The following is a 20,083-nucleotide window of genomic DNA, read 5'->3' on the forward strand; positions in this document are numbered from 1 at the left end:
AAAAAGCAGAACTCAGCTCAGGATTAGAGTCCAGTTAAACAAATGCTTATATTAGGATATCAAACACGTAGTATTGAGCTGTGGAGTTAAAGCTTACAGCCTGACTTTAAAACAAGTGTGTGTATGTTTTTGTGTGTTTTAAGTATCCGTGTCCTACCTATACAGCTGGGTATCGAGCTGTTCCATTGTGCCAGGGCATTGGGAACGGTTAAACATTCGATAGCGCTCGATCCCTCCAGGACGTAACCAGGGCTGCACTCGAAGCGGACCACGGCGCCGACGGCAAAGTTGTTACCCATTCGTCTGCCATTTCGGGGCTCAGGGACTGAGCTGCACTGGGTGGCGCTGGTCCGTGGCACGGCTGTGAACAGGAAGGATGGTGATTTGATTTGAGTCATTATCCAGGATACTTTAAATTAAATCATGTGTAAAAGGCTGCTGTGCTTCTACGTAACCTGGAGTTAGAGATACCAACCTACTATGCTTTACATTTGAGTAGGGGCTTTAGAAACAAGCAGTTTTAGTTCCTTGCCTTTTAAACCAGGAGTCTTCTGATTGGCTCCCTCAATAAAAACAGAACATATGACCAACTGTGTGCCTGAGATGAACTTATTAGGAATATCCACCTTTGTTGACATCATCCAGAGCCAAAGGTGGAGAAGTCTGTTTCTAAGCATTTGCAACCCTTGAAACTTTATCTTTTGACTCACATGGATTACCTGCACATACGGCGTCATGCTAATTATTTAAAACTTATTATTTGACCATGACAGGAAAAAAAGCGCATAACAGCTACTCTTTAAATGTAAACTACCTACACATTTAATATACAATAGAAAAATCTCACCACTTGATTTTGTGATTTCTTTTTAGTGTCTATGTCAGTGTGATCACAATGCCCAGAACAGACAATACAAAATATGATATTCAGCTCTGCTTTTTCCTTGGCGTTGTTTCAGCATACTTGCCACAAAAAAAGAAAAAAAAGAAAAAAAAAGTATTATTTATTCATTAAACATTCTTCAGGGCTGCCACTGCCTTTGGATATCTACAGCAAATGTCATTTCTGGTACAGTGCACTGTTTAAGGGAAATAAGAATTCAAAAAAGCCCCTCTTGGGGGGGAAAAGAACAACGGGAGAGTTTAAGCACAACTTTTTCGCACGCTTTCTGCAGATGCATGCGCGCGAGCACATCACGGCTGAGACAGCGGCTGAAGGTGAATCCTTGCAAAATCACTCAGCAAGTCATCTGTTATGGACAAGAAGGGGGATGTTCGAACAGGGGGAATAAAAAAAAAGGGTAGCAGAATTTGTGTCGGAGTGTGTGATTGTGCGTGTGTGCGTGTGTGTGTGTTGCACACTCACCCTGGTAGACCAGATGGAATCCTCTAGAGCTGGATTGGCCTTTGGAGGTAAAGCGGATCAGGATTTGGTTGGAGGTTGCTAATGGCAACGACTCACCTGCGATAAGATCAAGGTTTTTTAGCAAACAAATTTTTAGCAAAACGCTTTGTTCGGCATCAGTTTACGTTTGTGTTGCTTTCTGGTCACTTAATTGCCACTGAATCACCAGCTCTGTTAATTTCCTCCCTCCTGAATGTGAATCCTGGTGACTATTTTTAGGAACTCGTTCTGCACATCCAGCATGAAAATTAAAGAAATGCAAGAGCTAGGGAATCTGCAATGACTGAGGGAAAGAGGACATTCTGCAGGTCTCTGGATATGGATATATTTAGAAGTGCTATTCATGTACTGCATTGCAGGAAAGTGCAAAAAGAAAAAAAAGAAACACGTGGGTATCTCATCAGAGTGAAATCTTGCTGTTTGGTCTAGAGCTGTGCTCGGCGATGTTACGCTTTCACAGAAAAACTCACTGGGGTGAAAATATAACATGCTTATAGAAGGCTTTGCACCATCTGTGGTGCATGCAAATGCATGTTGATTATTCAGATTAGCTTAATACTTTGCAGCCACAGAGTACTCTGTTTATCTTCCATACCTGTAGGAAAGCCAGAAATATCTGTCAGGTACATTGTGACTAAATGGTAATCTTGCTTATTGGCACTGATAGCATTGTGTGAGGGTGCAGCTGAGCCTCTGACTGCAGTCTGCCTATACCAAGTGATGTCCCGAAGCGTAAAACCTGCATTTGATCAGCGTATGAGCCTCACTCTCTATCATGTTCTTGTTTTTCCCGGTTTGATAATTGTTTGTGTTATTCCAGCTGGGCTAAGGCAACTCACATTCCAATTTTTAGTTCTCAAGAGTTCCCCAGTTACCCATTAATTTATAAGGTGGGGTGTCAGAGTAGATTTAAAATAGTACAGCATGACATTTAAGCGCTGGAGAAGCAGCTGCAGTGACCAGGCCTCCTGTGACTTTTTGTCCCGGGCTGTTTCCAAAATACGGAATCAAATTCAAGGTTGCATTTTTCACCTGCTGTTTAAGGCTCTCCACAATCAAGCTCCTGGAAGTCTTACTGTACAGCTTAAATTGCTTTGGGTAATTGGTGTGAGCAGGCCTTTTGATAGCGCTCTTTGTTCTTTTGGTATAAAATTAGATTTTTAAACTACACGCAAGGACAATTTACTAAGAATTTAAGGGGTTCACCACATTACGAGATTCTTTACTCTAATAGCATTACTCAAATAAAATGTGATTTATACCGAGGTCTAAAACATCTAACTGTGAAACAAATCCTGAGAATACGTTTCTTTTGTTTTGTTTTTTAATTCCTAAAAATTACCCATACGATCCCCTGCAATCCCCATTAGCCCATATTGTAATTACACAAAAGGAAAACCCCCATGATGTATCCAGTGTGGTGTAAAATTTGTTGACTGACACAGAACATGATACAAAGCGTGATCATCTCTGTCTCTGCCTCTCTGTCTTTCTCTCAGTGTGGTGCTGACTGGCGTTCTGCTGTGAATCTCATTACTCTATGTCTGCTTGCTGTCACACTGTAGTGGGAGGCAGACGTGCTTAACCTCAGAGGCAACATCTGTGTGTGGATGTGTGCGTGTCTGTGTTAGTGAGTCTCAGTGAGTCTGCTCTGTGCTCTTAGGTTTTCTGAGAGCTTCTGCACCTTTAAATGCAGTGTCCTGAGATAGCTCCAGCGGCACAGTTTCTTAATGAGTCATCACCGTGAACGTTCAGGTTCCACTGCTGGATCCCAGAGCACGCTGGCTAGTTTATTAGAGGAACCCTTGCTGTGTGCTGTCATGGTGACAGTGTTTCATAATTTGCTGCACAGGGCAAGTATCCGTGCAGTAAGAGCAAGCATGTGTCAGCATGTAATTTACTGGCTCTCTGGCCATTGTCCAGCATCCCGACCACTTTGTCCTTAAAATGATCTTCAGCACTGACATGTGAAAGGCTAACGAGGTCAAGTCTGACTTTGGCTGGGATCAGTGCCTGAATTTCAGTGGTAGTTACTCCTGTGCACCGATAAAGAGCGTCAGAGAGTAAAACTTCTGGCTGTTAAAAATCACAACTAAACAACAGGTTTAGAGTTTAAAAAAAAGAGTTAGCCAAGTGTGGATATCAGGTGGTGAATTTTAATTCTGCAAAGTTACATTTTGTGTTTATTCTGCAGTGAGCTGAAAGGGTACTTTAGCAAACTCTAGTCCTAGATGGCCAGGAGAGAGACAGCTGCCATTTTCTTCCCTTTTTTTTTTTCAAATCGGTTATTAAAAAATTAGCATTTAGATAGGTGTCCTTGATTCTTGAATCAGTCATTTTGTTCTTCTCTTTTCTAATTCACACCTTTTTTTACTGTTAATTTATTCCACATTTCATTTCCTCTTATTTTATTCTGTTTGTCCCCACTGCCTCTGATAACTCACAATCACTGGCATTTCTCTGTAGAGAAAGTATTTTACCTCAATAAGCATAAAAGGAATGAAAGCATACAGCTGAATACTTTACTGAGATCATTTAGTAGAGAATCTGTTTTTCAAGGTCTGCATAATTACAGAAAAATGCTGCGTGCTTTGACTTCTGTGATTTAACATGTTTGGCAAATGCCATCCTGCTATTTACCAAAAAACCCCAAACTGTACTGTACATACTGATAACATCTATATTTGGACATGACAGCATGTGTGACGAAAAACAGATTCAACTGAAAACACAGGAGACAAAAGTTCCACAAACTAAATCAGAGTAGAAACAAGAACCGATCAAATAATGGTATAAATAAAGTCTACCAGCTAAAGTAAGTGTGGACCTGATAAGAACCATCTAAAACAAGGACAGGAAGTGGGTGAAAATAAGGTGAAATACATCAGAAAAAAAATAAAATAAAAAAGCCTACAGATCATAATGGAAAACACATGAAGCTAATTCCGTGCTTTGTACGCTTGCAAATGTAAACATTAGTAGATATGTAAGCTTTGCTGCTTTGGTATGGTGAATGGAGATATATGCTTCTGGTTTGTGCCTAATTCAGTGGCAACGTGTGGGCTAAAATCTCTCTTCCCTTGCCAAAGTGTGTCAGCTTTGCTCTGCCATGCCTGGTTAGATAGCTCTGCGAACCTGCTGCCTCGAGTCCGTAGTTAATATAGCATCCTGTTTATTGAGCTGTAAACTGGATTTTCTGAGGCTGCCCTGGACACAAACCAAAGTAATCATTTTGCTTTTGTCAAGCCACAGGGCGAGGGCAGGCTGAGACGGAGGGGTGCCCTAAACTCGGCACCTTTTCACTCACACCCTCTTCAGAGGTTGAACCTCCCCGACTACAGCCATTGCTTTTATAGCCTATCAGTGCAGTTGTAGTATTTATTACATCCATTCATCAAAAATAATATGACACACATTTAGTTATTTTTCGCCTTTTAACTTTTAACCTTAAAACTGTTGTCCTTTTTTACCATATTCCACTCTCATAACTCTCTTTTAGTGAGTTGTGTGCGTATGTGTGCTCCACTTTCTGTAGACATCTACTCAGCACTGCTACACAAGTGGGCTCTTTATACACTAGTGACACACGAACCACTGTGTTGTATTTGTCTGCAACACACACTTGATTCAAATATGACAGTTTAGGTTAAGTTTAAGTTTAAGTTTGGACTCTGACCTAATGATAGAAAACAAAAACTGGAATTAAGTTACCAAACAAACCGAACATGGATTGTCTGGTTAAAGCAGTACTATCTATGTGCCGTAGTTCATCATCTGTGGCTTAGAAGCACTAGCAGAACTGCACTGTGCAAGTCTAGCTTTGCAGACACGGCCAAATAAATGACTGAATTTAAGATTATTTAGCACCACTCGTGAATGTAATGGGAAGAGACAGATATCAGCTCAAAAAAGTGAAGGTAAAGTGTTTGTTTAAATGTATTTGAATCATACCATCATTACGAAACTTGAAAGTTTTCCTGTAATGGCTAATGTCATTAGGTAGGTTGAGTTCCAGGAATGCAATTATTACTTTTTGATTTGCTTGTGAGGTCACTCTCTACTGGCCAATTGCAAATATGCAATAGTTTTAAAGGGAAGCATTCACACGTGCTCACAGGCATGTGAGGGCATCGTATTGTAATATATATGGAACGAGTGCAACACCGTTACTTTACATAGCAAACTGTTAGCGGCTGACGTCATAAACCCTTTAAGATCCTTTAGTTCCCAGCAAGAACCTGTATTTACAATCTCTGCTTCCATTTCTTTGTATATCATTATATATTATCTTATTTATCTTTCCATGTAACAATGAATATAAAAAAAGTATCTATCCAGTTGTTCCACTAGTTTAAAAAGTAGAAGTTATAGCGTAAACAGGCACCTTGTGGATCACTGCACTTGTTTGCCTACATAACCACATGTGCACAAAAGTTAAGAGTTGACACGAGTGTTTGTGTAATACCAATTCAGGTGTATGCTCATGCAAGGCTTGAGCCTGTCTGTAGATATGTTATCCCTGTGACTCTTGTTGTCACTGCTGAATTGTGTTACAGCTCAGTGGAGCCCACCTGCAGCCACCGCGGTTCTGTCTGCGTCAGCACTGTGTCTCCGAGTTTAACCGGATCCTTGTGAAAAGGATAAGTCTAAGACAACAATTTTATTCAGTCCCCTGTCATGTCAAAAATAATGGCTTCAAATAGTCAAATCACTGTTACTGATTTGGAACGAGCTAGTGCTGAAGATGAAACAAAGCTATACAAATGTGCATGAGTCACGTCTTGCCCACCTCTAGTTGCATGTAAACAGCTTCTATTTTTTGCCTCCCTGAAGTTTGATACCTGCTGAAATCGGAATCATGTATTCAGGCATCTGAAGTGTGTGTGTGTGTGGGTACCTGTGTGTGCTCCAGAGAGCGAGCTAAGAACGCGGGAGTGCTGCGTTGCCCCATCGTAAACCTCCACGATGTCATTCAGGGCCGTCTGGAAGAAGGCGAACTGACTGAAGACCACTAGGAAAAACAGACGCAGTCATGAAATTGACATGACATGAAAAGACTGAAATGATAATTGTTTGAAATGACTCAAAAACAAAACAAAATAAAAGTACTCATCATCCAAAAGAATATTTTCAACACCGTTTGTAATCAAAAACTCTCCTTTAAAGCAAGGTAGATAATACCGCCAGTTATGACAACACAGCCAAAAAAACCCGATATTACAATAGAGATCAGCAATCCTGTCTGGGCTTGATTGCCTGTCAGTAGATGAAAGGCTTTGCAATGACAGTCAATCTGTTGTACAATGTGTAGCTAAATCTCCACTACAGTGCTTTCATCCTTTCAACCCACCCTTTCTACTGCTGTTGCCTGAACATATTCAGCCCCTTCACAATCAATCTGTCTCGTTTACTCGCAGCACATATCGCAGGTGGAGAGTAAAAAAAAGAGCAGAGGTGAAAGAGGGGACTACTGCTCCTCCATCAAAGTGTGGTTCCTTATGTTCTGAGATCCACTTATTTGACATGATTCAGCATCTATAATCTCCAGCCTCATCTTCAGCGATTCCCATTATTTGTGCATCCTCTTCATCTGTGTCTCTGATAAGAGAACCCAGTCATTGCAGCTACACCCACCCTGTCCTCTGCATTGAAGAAAATAGCCTATCATTAGCGCTAGTGCATCAGCCTAATGAGAAGTGGCAAGAATGGAGGCGAGAGCATTTGTGGCTCATCACGACAAAGTGAGTTGCCTTGGGCCTCGCTGTCATTTTCCAAGAAAATGCAAATGTGGACTTTAATTATTTCAATTTCCTTTCTCGCTTTGACTCGGCCGAGCGAAATACGCTGCCGACAGGTTCCAAGAAGGATAGGTGCCCGGTCGTTTTGGAGCAGAGCCGGACCTCTGAATGAGCGTCATGACCTCAATATTCAAAAGACTGGGGTGAAGTAGCCGAAAGCCAAACACATGCCCGCCACTGCTTTTTTGGTGTAATTTAACAATGATAGGACGTGAGCTTGCCCCTCGAGAGGCATGGTGCTGATAACTCATTAAGGAGCCAGAGGGAAGAGAAGAGGAAGCAGGAGATAAAAGGAGAGCAAGACAGAGCGCCCGAGATAGAAAGTGAAACGGAGCGGCATCCCGAGCAAGCAAGTGAAACATGTTTAATTCTGAATATACGTGCTTGTGCTGTGTTGTGTTCCTCTTCCGACACCCTTTGCTTTCTGAACAAATTCCTACTCTTACAGTATGGCATCACATATTGGAAGAAAACTGTGACCTTTAAGAAGGAAATGCCAAAAAGCAGCGAAACTTCGGAAACTCTGGATCTAATTATATTTCGGTGGATGCGTGCCACTGACTGACATGTTATATGACTAGTGTATAAGCTGGTGATTAAATTGCTCTTCCACAGTGATGTAAAAAAGTATGTTTAGCAATGAGACCGATGAATATAGGGACTATCAATCACTCTGTGATTTAAAAATAAAAAACATTTGGTAAGAACTGAAAGAGGATGGGAGCTTTAACACAAACTTTCTCTCTCTGGTGCAGCTTTTGCTAAAAATATTTAGTTATGGAAAAAAAAACTCAAGTGTTTTTCTTTTCATTCTCCTGCCTTCAGCCTTGAAAAATATGTAGAACTGAGTGAGGCACTTGAGCATCGCTTGAGCCCGATAAGAATTTTTTTTTTTTTTTTGGCATTACAGAAAAAATGCATCTTAATTAAGCACCAATAATTAACCACCTTTATACACCGGCACAAAAAAACACAATAAAACATCTGCCAGGACGAGTGTAAAAGAAAGCTCTCACTTCTTGGCTTACCGTAATCTTTGGGCACGACTACAGAGTACAAACAGGTTCGTGCGCTGCTGTAGTTACCGGGGTAACCAGGAGACAAGACCACTCCCTCTGTACCAGTGTACTGTCCACCACATGGAGCTGCAAAAAGACATAAATGAGAAATGAAAAAGAGACAACCCAAAAAAAAGGAAAGGACAAGGCAAACATGACAGGAAGGTCTACAGCCAGAAGTGGAAGATTCCATTTCTCTCCCTCCTCCTCCTACCTTTCCATCCCCTCTATTCCATCACTCCTAAATTACTTTTCTTGTCTGATTGGGCTTTCGGTGGAAGATGTCCCCAGTGTTTGTCACAGTGAAATTGCAATGTTTTCCAAGTGTCCGTCTGGGTTAGCCTAAGCGTGCTGAGACCCGGATTGCTTCTACTGGTTAAAGCCCCCCAAAAAATGCTCAGTACACGCTTGTACCCTGAACCCTTGTTTCCCCACGTGTGAAAATCTGCATGGTATGAGCTTGTCTTCCACCTGGCATACAACTAAAGCTTCACACTGTGAGAGCCATACGATTCTGTGGCGTCAGGGATCTTTCACGAGCTCTCCGGGGGGAATGCGCGCAGCGTGAGCTAGTCGTGTCATGGGAATATCAGAGAGCAGTCAGAATGACGCGTGTTCCGCTGTGAAGGTGAGGAGAATATATGCAAAATAAGCAGCACTCTTTAAATTAAAGCTGCACTTGCAAAACTATTAATGTTAGCAAAACCCACACAGCTTTGCACATACACCTGTAGGACACTGCTCTATGGGAAAAATAGCCTAATCGTATAGACATGTTTACACGTGACAAATCTATAAGCACTGATGTGGTTTGTGTTCCTAACAACCGTCTCCAGATGTCAGTGTTTACCAATGCAGATGGGTTTGGGTTTGTTCCAGCTCGGCTTGCCGTCCACCCCCATGATGCAAGTGAGCGTTGGGTCTCCCTCTAGTGTGTAACCACTGTCGCAGTGGTAGGTGACGGTGGAGCCCAGCTTGAGATCGGTGCCCACCCGTGTCCCATTGCGCACCAGGCCGGGCTCGAAGCAAGACTCCCTAGGGTTCTCTGCAGAGAGAGGTAATGCAGTGGAAAATCAGTGACAGAAGTGAACAGGCGTTGTTATTCCATGAAAGGATGTTTTTTTTCTGCATCCAGCTGTAGCCGTGATACTGGAACAGAAGCTGTTTTCTGCCTAAGGTTACTGATACACTTGGATTTCGAACTTCCCTTCCTCCTTTGGTGACTGCGTTTGCTTTCACCCCCGCCCCACCGTTTCCTGCAACTCTGTGCTTTCCTCTGTCAGTAAATATATCTCACTGACTGACTGCCACTTTTCTCTCTAGCCCTTGACGGTGGCCTCTCATCTGTGGCTGCTGGGGTATGTATGGCTGTGGAGAAAGACAGGCAGCTGATTGAGAGTGGCATGGCTCTGGCCCAAGGTCTGCTGACTGCACACAACCGCCTCTCAACCAACGCTTCGCTGTGCAGTCAACTAGAGAAGACAATGCACATACGCAAGCTTTCTTTGTCAAAGACACACACACACCTACACTCGCACCCTGCCAAACTTCACTTACACACACCCTGCAACCGACCACACATATCAATCATCACTTCTGAGGTCATAAGAAAGATGTCTTCCTCAATTTACCATCGCATTGTTCTCAGGTGGAAAATGTACACGTGAGTGGAGGCCTGTCAATTTGTCACACTTCACACCTTTACTGCTAAAATAAACATGGGGGGGGGGGGGGGGGGGGGGAATGCCCAAAGCAATTTAATTCAATCTTAAAACCCAGTCCACTTTCCCAGCAAACTTTAATATTTGATGACTTACACCCAGCGTAGGAAGGTGAGTCAACTGTTTTCTCATTAGGGAAATTTCAACTGACACTTGAGTGTCTGACAGAATATATGTTCAAGAACCTGAGCTGTGTCAACAGGAGCTAGCTGAGTGCAAACTTTAAATAGGGAACACTGTAACAATGTTCATATAGCAGAAACATTTCTTAAAAAAGGTTCACTGGGAGGTCAACAAAAACTAACCCACATTAAAATGAGTCCCAGAGCTGACAGAAAATGTAACATTCTTTTTGTATTTTATCGCTTCACTGAAAATAATCAAAGTATGACACCTTTATATTTTAAGAATTTTTGGCCTCCTTATATCATCTTGCACTTAAAGATTTATATTTCGCATTGTACACCAAGTACTTTAAAGAAGTACATGGTGTACAAGATCAAATTTCTAATTCATTGATGACAAAATTAGACACACAGTAAATAAATGTTGAATTTCTAAGCTGAAAGTTGGGGAACTAATGATATCACAGAGTGCTAGGGCCAGGTATGTCTGCTGACTGCCACTACCTGTTCTAAACAAGGGTTATTTAGACATGAACCTTGTTTTGAAATGTCATGAAAGAAATATATATATTGGTGGTGAAAACATCTTTCAACGATAAGAAAGATGTCAGCTAGGACACCCTGCCCTCACCCTCGACAAAAATACCCCAAGCTTTTCGGGCTGAAGGGTAAAAATGATGGACATGAAAAGAGACAACGGAGCTGTGATAGATATAGTAGGCATTAGGAAAGGGCTGGCCCTTGGCACAAGCTGGTCTGTAGGTTGGTCACCCCAATAAAATGAGCTGATTTAACAAGCCTTGACCCTGATTTATAGATGTGAGTGAAGATGTGAGAAATGCATCGTCTCTTTTTTCCATTTTATTGTTGTGTTTTTAAAGGAGACATTTAGTGGTAAATTGCAAGAGAGCCCAAGATTTGATGAAGGTGTTGGATTAGAGAAATAATGTGCATGTTTTTGTGTGTAAATGTCCTTGTCTGTGTCTTGTGAGTGTCATTTAAATGTGGCTCAGGTATGGAAAGTCTTTGAGTCCACATATTTCCCTGGAGAGCCAATGTGAAAAGCGTAAAAGACCTAATCAAAGGATGCCTGAGACAAGAAAACAGAAAGACATAAAGACTGCTCAGTGAAGAGGCTGACAGCACCTCGGGCGCATTTTGTAATACAATTTTCAGGGCCGGGTTGACCAAATGCCGGATCGGGCCAACTCGTCGACGTGCTGTCTCCTTACCAACCAGACCCGAACTCGCAGCCAAACGCGCTTTTGTGCCATGTTGTTTGTCTGAAACCGAGGAGGTAATTTATGTATTATTTGGTTATGGTTCATTAGTGTGGAGAATTGGAAGTGGGGTGAGGGAGTTTTTCGAAGCCACACACTGGGTCCATCTGCTCTACCAGATTGGCCATACAATATCACACACTGCAGTGAATGTTGCTGAGAGTGAGTTAAGGGGTAGACTCTGTAACGCTGTCTTGCAGAAACATTGTTTCTCACTTCATTTAAGGACAGTTTGCCAATGAGTTGGAGGGCTGCGGCGCATAAACAGGTAGAGTTCTCAAATCAGTCGACTGCTTGTACATCAAATCCTACCTGAGCGCGAGCCAAGAAACGGGAAGCTTTGGGGTCAATCTGGAATTGGTTAAGTGTCTGATACCTTAAACAACTCTAATTGAGGTAGGGAGACTTAGGAAGATTTAACACTGCTCTCTCAAGCAAAGCCCCTAACATAGATGCTGTGTCTAATTTACAGCTTCCTCAGCATCTGTGTATTTGCTAGGAAGTGAGGTAGTCCCCTACAAGGCTGAAACAAAAATGCAGAACAAACAGATGTGCAACACAATCCTTAAACCAAGTGGCCCTCTGTGACCACTCGCGAACAGATACATTTGGGTCCCCTGAACAATGTGCTGCGGTCAACCATGCTTAGACATGAGACAACAAAATGCTGTTTGCTCCAATCTATCAGAGGCCTTTAGTGCAGCTGCACTGATCACGAGCCGACAGTTGTTTGTTTTCAGAATTCCTGCTAGGAGGCACACGTTAATAATGACACCCAATCAGGCCATAGCAGAAACACGGAGGTTGCGATCAGGATGCTGCAGCACAGACAACCCATTCTTTCACTGGAGAATGTTTTCACACCAGTAATCGTATCCGCTCTGGACTACACTAAAGGGAAAGTTAAAAAGAAACAATCTGCAAGGTCGATAAGCAGCAGAGGGTAAATGCACTCTCACTGTGCCAGAGGAAGAATTTTAAAATGTGAACTGTTCAGGGGATAAAGCTATGCAACCTTCTTGAAATCTGCTGTTTTGTTCAGAATTATAAGATGCTGGATTTGGGAAAAAAAAAAAGCCAAAATGAACACTTTAATTCTCATGGAAATGCAAAAAAGACAAAAAAATCTTTCTCCCAGCTTCACTGTTTTTACCCTATTAACCAAAAACTGCATTGCTTTAAGGTGTTCCTTCAAAGAAAAGTCATGTACCTGTGTACTGCAGCACAAATCCATTGCTGCTGAGAGAGGCGTCGCTGCGGAAAGCCAAGAAGAGCGTGTTGGAGCTGCTCTCAATACGATCGGGAACATCTGTGCCATAAAAGCTACCCAACAAGGGGCTGAGGGAGTCCGGTCCATCATAGATGTGCAAGAAGTCATAACTTGGCTCCAAGCTGAACCTGGTTATAGAGAATAACATATATAGTCACATAACTGCTACTTAGAAAGGCTGCGAGTACGGTAACAACGCTTTACTAGGATGACTTTGAAAATAAAATGTGAAAAGCGTAAAAGGTTAAAAGATCAACTGAAGCATAAATCCCCCCCCTCTGTTGAAAAGTCAAAACATATGCGTTGCCATTTTTTCCTTTTTTTTCTACTGAATGCTTACTGGTTGAAGGTCAGAGAGATGACATAGTCCTGTGTGACAGTAACTGTCCAGTCACACTCTCGTCCGTGAGGATACGGTTCAGGATAGTCTGGAGACAGAATCAGCCCACTAGGACCTGTCAGGTTCCCGCCACATGGAGCTATGACAAGGAAGAAATCCATTACAGTTCACTGCAGTCAAGGAGTAAACAGCAGTGGCATCTGGACAGCAACTGAACTGCTATCAAACAACAGAGCTGATCTCAGTTTATCTTAAGATGCTGGGATCCTTTATTTTTCATTGCATAAATGTGTGTTTCGTTTTATTTGAGAACTCACTGATAAGTGTTCTTCTTAGTATTTCTTGTTGGGTAAGACCAACACATTTCCAGTATGAGCCTCCATCATCCCAGTTAAAAATAAATAAACAACAAAAATGATCAAAACAGAGGACACACAATTGTATGGTGCATACTGCAAGTGAACCTCAAATAAACCATATATAGATTACAACTACATGATGCTGCCAAACAACCAGAGTCTATATAAGTGAGGAAAATATGCAATGTTTAAGCTGGAAGAAGGATGAAACAGAAGTCCTATTATGTAGTTAAAATAGACTGCAGGAAACAACTCAACGGTAAATCTTCTTTAAGCCTTTTGGACTTTGAGAGCCTGGATCTATATAATGGTTTTTTCCCTCTGATTGTGCTGATGGCTGATTATAGCCAAAAAGAGTTTGTTGTTCTCAAAATAAATACTTATCAGTGAGTTTTGGGATTGCGTTTGATCACCAAGTGTCCCTAAGCTTTGGAATCTGACAAATTGCTACCTTTAAATTTTTATTTTTCTAATGCACCGCACAACCGATCAAAGTGACAACTTATAATGAAAATCAATTTGAAAAACAAATGAAAAACTTACTGGTCAAAAATTGCCCCAAAACAACACAGCTACACAGCTGTAAGAACCTCACCTCCTACTCTATGTGCTGTGCAGCTTCCCCACAGGAAGTTGGAGCAGCAGTTGATTGATCTAACTGAGACTTAGCTAATGCACACAGATGTTCTCTTACCTCATTCTCACCTGTGTCAGAAGTGTCCGATTGTTCACCAAAAATGATCTAATTAAGCTAAGTGCTAATTAAATAAGGCAGCTAATTACAAGGTCTTAATTGCTATTGTTAATGACTTCACACTGTTTAGCAGAGAACCACGTGCGATAATATATTAACACAAAGACTGTACAAAGAGTGTAGGTCTGACTGAGAGGTCTGTGTTGTTATTGAGGAACAGGATAATCAGATCTCTCTGTCTGCCGCAGTGACTTCAGTAAATGTCGAGGGAACATGGCAATCAGGTTTGCCACTTAAGATTCACTTAAGGAGTCTGTTAAGTAATCGAGTTAGGAATCTGTATTCTCTACCTGTTCCACAAGAGTCAGGCCAGTAAGAGGAGATATACAGTAGACTGTATTAGGCAGGCGGCAGGAAATAATACGAATATAATAAAATATGAGGAGCCTCGGTCTTAGCACTTGCACAGCAGTAGTAAAGCTGTGATCCTCATCCATACAGGCTTTCGTAATACGGATGGGGTTATGTTGTAGAGTACCTGTGCATGTAGGAGGGTCTGGCTGCCAGAAGAAGCGACCATTGATTTCAGTGCAGGTGATCCTGTTGGCCCCCTGCAGGATGTAACCCGGATCACACTGGAACACCACATGGTCTCCGGGTTCCCTGCTGTCGCCACCGCGGGTCCCATTAGTAGGCATGCCTGGGTCATTGCAGGAGGTTGCAGTAGACACTGAAGGAGCAAAGAAAGGCTCAGTGAGTGAAAGAGCATTTAATGGCGCACGATTAGAAGATGAAAAGAGGGTATTATTGTCATCTCCTGCAGTGAAATGTGTGAGAGCTGAAACTGGTCCCACCCAGTTATGTTCATTTAACATTCCCATCACCTCCTATCATCCCCCCCCCCCCCCCCCTCTCCCCTCCCTCTCTCACCAGAAAACTGAAGAGCGAAGCCTTGTTTGCTAGTGAAGAAGTCTGTGGTGAACTGCAGGCTGATAGTGTTAAAGGTGCTGTGGACGTCTTGGGGCAGCGCTGAGCCACTTAGCTCCCTCAGCAGGACACCTCCATCCTGGGGCCCATCCCAGATCCGAAGCACATCATGGACCTCTTCCGTGTGGAAAACCAGGAAATGAAGACTGAAAAAAACAAAAAACAAAACCCAAACAAACAAAAATAAAAACAGACTTCAGAGGCACTGACAGTTGATGGATGAGTCTTTGTGATGAAATTAATGGAAAAAAAAAATACACAAAACACCTCTGAAAAAAAGAAGAAAACCCTTATATTTAATTATGTTGCAGCCCACATGTCCTTCTGATGGAGGGAAGACAAGAAAGGACTGCAATTGTTTTTCAATACATATTAAGAAAAAATTACCCCTGTGATAAAGCAACAGGTATAACGTCCGCATTTTCTAAAATGCAATGACGAGTCTGAAGACAACCAGGAGAAATAAACGGATTACCTGAAACCGTATATTTTAAAGAATCAAATTACAACAGGTAATGTGATTAAAGGAGGCAATGACAATATAGAAAGGACAAAAACACAGTTAAGGTCAAGTGTAAACGAGGGAAACAAATAACTTTTTAAAGTGAATCACCGACGCCGGATCCAGAGCATTCAAGGGATGTTCCACAATGTCAGTCAAACAGATACATCTGCCACAGCATTTAATAGTTTCAGTCTAGACATCAGAAAGATGATGCTGTCAAAATATCTACCCTTCACTTTGGCTTAGACAGCTGTCAGCCAGCTGGTGGTCCGATGGATGTGAAAAGCACTATAGCGTGCGGTACGTGTGTGCCTGTTTGTAAGTGCGGTAGCCTCGACTGTGCCGTGATTTATAATGACGCATAGTTCGCAGTGTTGAGCATGACTGCGTGTACGTTAAGATTTTGGACAAGCTGTGGAGGAGTAAAAGGGCAGAAAGTAGTGCAAGCTAGATCAGGTGGCATTTGTTGACTATCACTCAATACAAAAGACTTTGCAGCTTTACCCTGCATGAGAGACTCAAACGTGTATTTATAATCATTTAAATTGTTGCTTTGATTTTTTTCTTCTCTCTCTCTGAAACACACTGCTGTCTGGCAAGCCTTCAAAATAGGTGACTATAAAGTAATGAGGATGTGCTAAACTGTTGTGCTGACACAGAATAAAAGAATTTATCGCACAGTTTATTTGTCTTCTAATGTGCTGCAGCAATAGAAACACAGTCTCTAATGTTGCTTCAAGCACACTACTTGTACAAATTCACCGATACACCTTCAATAAGAGCTCAGATGTGCACAGGCCAGAGGCTACCTGCACAATGTGCCGTTTGTGTTTGTTTGTGTGTGGATATGTGTATTGGTGCAAAAATGTCAGAAAATACTAAATGGTGCTGCAAAACTTTAGCGGGAAATTAACTTGAAAATCCACCAGAAAAAACAACTTTATGCTAATTCTCTAACAAACATTTTGGACCGAGGCAAATTCCTGACACTTTCCCTCATGTTTCAATAATTATAGCTTTAATGCAAAGCAAACAGCTGCATTCTGAAGTTAAAGTTATTGGAATATAATGCTTACGCTGCACCTAAATTCATTTGTTTTAAAGAAAACAATTTGTAGAGCTGTGTATATGTCTATTTATATTTTGTGAAGAATCTTACGCGAGCTTTTAATTTCTATAAATTTTACCAGTGCTCACTTTTTAAAGAAAAAAAACCCCAAATCTGTGACTTGAATGGTAATCTGTTTCCCAGTATCCTGTGAATGCTGGGGATCATGGTACTTCATGTGCTTTTACTATTCTCATGGCTTTACACACAGACCCACACAGAGCCTTGAGGTATAGATGATGCAGAGGAGAAACAGCAACCCACTGATATGTCGGGTTTAGCAACAAGTTCCCACCGTTTCTGCATAATTGGTGTCAGACTCCGATTCCCATACTGTCTGATGTGTGAGCAGCAGCCAGAGGCTACCCGCACAATGTGCCGTGTGTGTCTGTGTGTGTGTGTGGATACTGTATGTAACCTACTTGACAAGTGCTGTCGCAATGCTTGTGAAAGAAGTGCACATAAAACAAACATGTGCAGACAGGCAGACCAGTAAATATTCACATAAATGAACACCGATAGCTATTTTAAAGGACACGCAGTATTACATAGTCTTACATAAGCTTTGATGCTTTTTACACAGATACGAACACACGGACGTAAACCTGCTACATTTATCAGGCGCATTGGAGCCTTTGCGAGTAATGTGATATAATACTCTCGGATTAAAATGCTATAAATCCTGATACACATGTCACTTATTTTTACACCACTGTCTGCTAATGGTAAAAACACTTGTTGTTGGCATGGCTCTTAGAAAACTGTGAGTTTCTTCTCCTAAATGTACCACTCTAATCTATCACTAAAGTTTATAACTTTAGCGATAGAATTTCTGAGATTTTTCTCAGAATCTGCTAAAGGATCATAATATGCTTCGATGCTGAATACTGAAAAGTAAAGTTGCACAAGGATTTTTCACCGGCAAATCCTAGTTATAAGCTTCTTTTTGTTTGTGACCTTCATCAGAACTTTTGGGCTTAGCACCACACATGAATATATATTGGTATGGCATCACATTCACAACACAAGCTTTCATATGATAAGAAACTGGAATAAATATCATTCCTTCTCATGGTATTCATTTCCCTGCTAATCTTTCTGTTGCTAAAATGCTAATCTTACAAATGCATAGATGATAGATCTTTACATTTTTTCTGCTTAATGGCAGAGAGAGTCAAACCTTTACATTTTTATTAATGCTAAACAAAAAAAAGAAAGAAGAAAAAAAGACCACTTTAGGCTGCTGCCACTGCAAACAAAAGTCTGATGAAACAGATCTCAAACTTTCAGTGGTTTGAATCAAAACGTGGGTGTAAGTGTGACCTTTTTTTTTTAATCAACTCCTGCTGAAGAGCACTTGAGCAGGACAATTGACTCTGAAGTGCAGCAGAAGAAGAAAGCGACTCTCCTTGACGGCTCACAGGTGTAAGTAGCGTTGATCTACTGAAGCATTTCTCACATGACCCCAAGCGTCATTATACTTGTTAAAGTAGTTTGAGTGTTGCTCTGCTAATATTCCACATGCTGACTATTCCCTTCACTTTAAGCAAACAAAGACTGCGTTCAAAGGTCTCCATCCCGGTCATGTACGTGCCTCTGGCAGTTAGATGCTTGTTATGCAAATGCTGTTATGAAACCCTCAGGTACTATGATCCACTTACGCTCCACCTCCCCATACTTTAGACAGGAGATGCTGAAAGGTTTCACTGAATTTGCCAGATTGAATAAATAAATAAAACCAAAAAAATATTTTTTTTTCAAATATATGTATGGGCATCTGCCTTCTTGTTTAGACATATAAATGTGTGCTCTTGTGTGTGTGTACTGAGACAATATTGATTTTGTGCTTGAGCATAATGGGTTTTTTTGGGAGTGGGGGATTTGCCTAATCCAGAATGTCAGAATCAAGTACAAGTCACATGTTGGACCGACTCACGTGTAGAAAAATCTCATGTCTTAAGTCAACCGAGCTGTTTAACAGCATTGTGCTCGATTTCCAGATGTGGAAAGTCACCATTCAAGTCACAGATAGAGCATCCGAATACCGCATCTTTTTTTCTGAGTCGGGAATGAACACTCGCATGTGAGGGATGCGAAGACAGCGACATCTAGAATACAGAAGGAGGGTAAGAGTCCTGCAGGACGACTGTAAGAACACATGCTGACATTATCATGTAAAAAAAAAAAAATCCAAGTGTTGTTTTTCTGTTTTTTACTTAGAGCTCTCAGAAGAACACGTGCAAGACCATTGAGAATGTACTCGTCTTTTAAAGAACCAATCCTCCTGGCAGGCATTTTTCTTTGACTATTCCCTGATTATTTTTTTTTTCAGAGGGACCAGGACCAGGAAGACAAATGTTACTTTCCAACTGGGAAGCAAGCCTCCCCACTTAACTCAAGTACTTTGCAGGGGTTGGGGCGGGAGTGAGGTACAAGAAAGATGAATGAAACAACATATTGAGAAAAGTGGGTATTACAGTATATCTCGCTAAGGAAAAGGAAATTTGGATCTCTGCGTGCAGTTAACGTTTTGTGGAATCACAGGGAACCATGTTTTGAAGTTTACGGCTGAGGGGTCTCCTTTTACACTCAGTCCCCTCTTAACAAGATAAAATGGTTCAATCAAGTGTCAGAGGAATCGCCGCGAGGAGACGAGATGGAGAAGAGAAGGATAGAAGAGATTTCTTAGGTCTCTTTTGATTCTGCCTTAACTATTTTGTATTCATATGATAGAAATAGAGAGTGTTGAGAATCTCTCATATGAATACAAAACAGTCTAGCTGCAATCAAAAGTCCTGTGGGGAGTCTTCAGAGTAGGTGCATGTGTGCATGAAGATGATAAATAAGTAAGTATGTGCGGATGTGTACGGATATGTGTGGTGTGAAGGGAATGACAAAGAAAAGAGATGTAGAGCGAACACACTCCTGCAACTCTTTTTTAAAACTAATTGAGAGCGTGTGTATAAAGCAAATGTCACAGTGAAAGCTAACCTCATCAATAAGTGTAAATGTGGCCTCTGTGGGACTGTCCCTGTGGGATCATTCATCAGGATGGAGACGCATTTATACAGCAGGCTTTAAAAAAGACGGAACAAACGAGACAGTACGGTCGGCATCTCTTCGCCGGCTGGACACCTGAAAAACTCTGTGGTCATGGCGATCTTTGTCCAGTTCATTTACTGTGAGGCACATGATGTAATAGCATGTAAGCAGTGTTATCATGCAGAAGAAAGTAAGTTTGCAATTATTCTTAGGCAGGAAAAGGTGTGAAAGAAATTGGAAAATGAATCAGTGAGATAAAAGCAGAGGCTGAAGACACCCCCCCTCCCAAAAAAAAAAAAACCCCACCTCATGGTACCCAGCCTGTTATCATTCCCATTTCGTCATCGTCCTGGCATCTTATAGACAAGCGCAAAGTGTCCTTTAGTATTGA

General features: G+C 41.6%; 1 protein-coding gene across 1 annotated transcript in view; it reads right to left on the reverse strand.

Moving 5' to 3' along the window:
* The window catches only part of csmd2 (CUB and Sushi multiple domains 2), a 256,929-nt gene that overhangs the window by 63,910 nt on the left and 172,936 nt on the right, over positions 1–20,083 (reverse strand). Inside the window, exons 27-35 of the mRNA XM_065471148.1 lie at positions 14,981–15,183; positions 14,589–14,780; positions 12,998–13,136; positions 12,598–12,785; positions 9,112–9,306; positions 8,232–8,348; positions 6,303–6,416; positions 1,367–1,462; positions 158–361 (exon numbers count right to left, since the gene is read on the reverse strand). Coding sequence (XP_065327220.1) covers positions 158–361; positions 1,367–1,462; positions 6,303–6,416; positions 8,232–8,348; positions 9,112–9,306; positions 12,598–12,785; positions 12,998–13,136; positions 14,589–14,780; positions 14,981–15,183 — 1,448 coding nt within the window. The remainder of the gene's footprint in view (positions 1–157; positions 362–1,366; positions 1,463–6,302; positions 6,417–8,231; positions 8,349–9,111; positions 9,307–12,597; positions 12,786–12,997; positions 13,137–14,588; positions 14,781–14,980; positions 15,184–20,083) is intronic.

This window comes from Pelmatolapia mariae, linkage group LG22, assembly GCF_036321145.2.
Source record: "Pelmatolapia mariae isolate MD_Pm_ZW linkage group LG22, Pm_UMD_F_2, whole genome shotgun sequence".
Taxonomy (NCBI): Eukaryota; Metazoa; Chordata; class Actinopteri; order Cichliformes; family Cichlidae; genus Pelmatolapia; species Pelmatolapia mariae.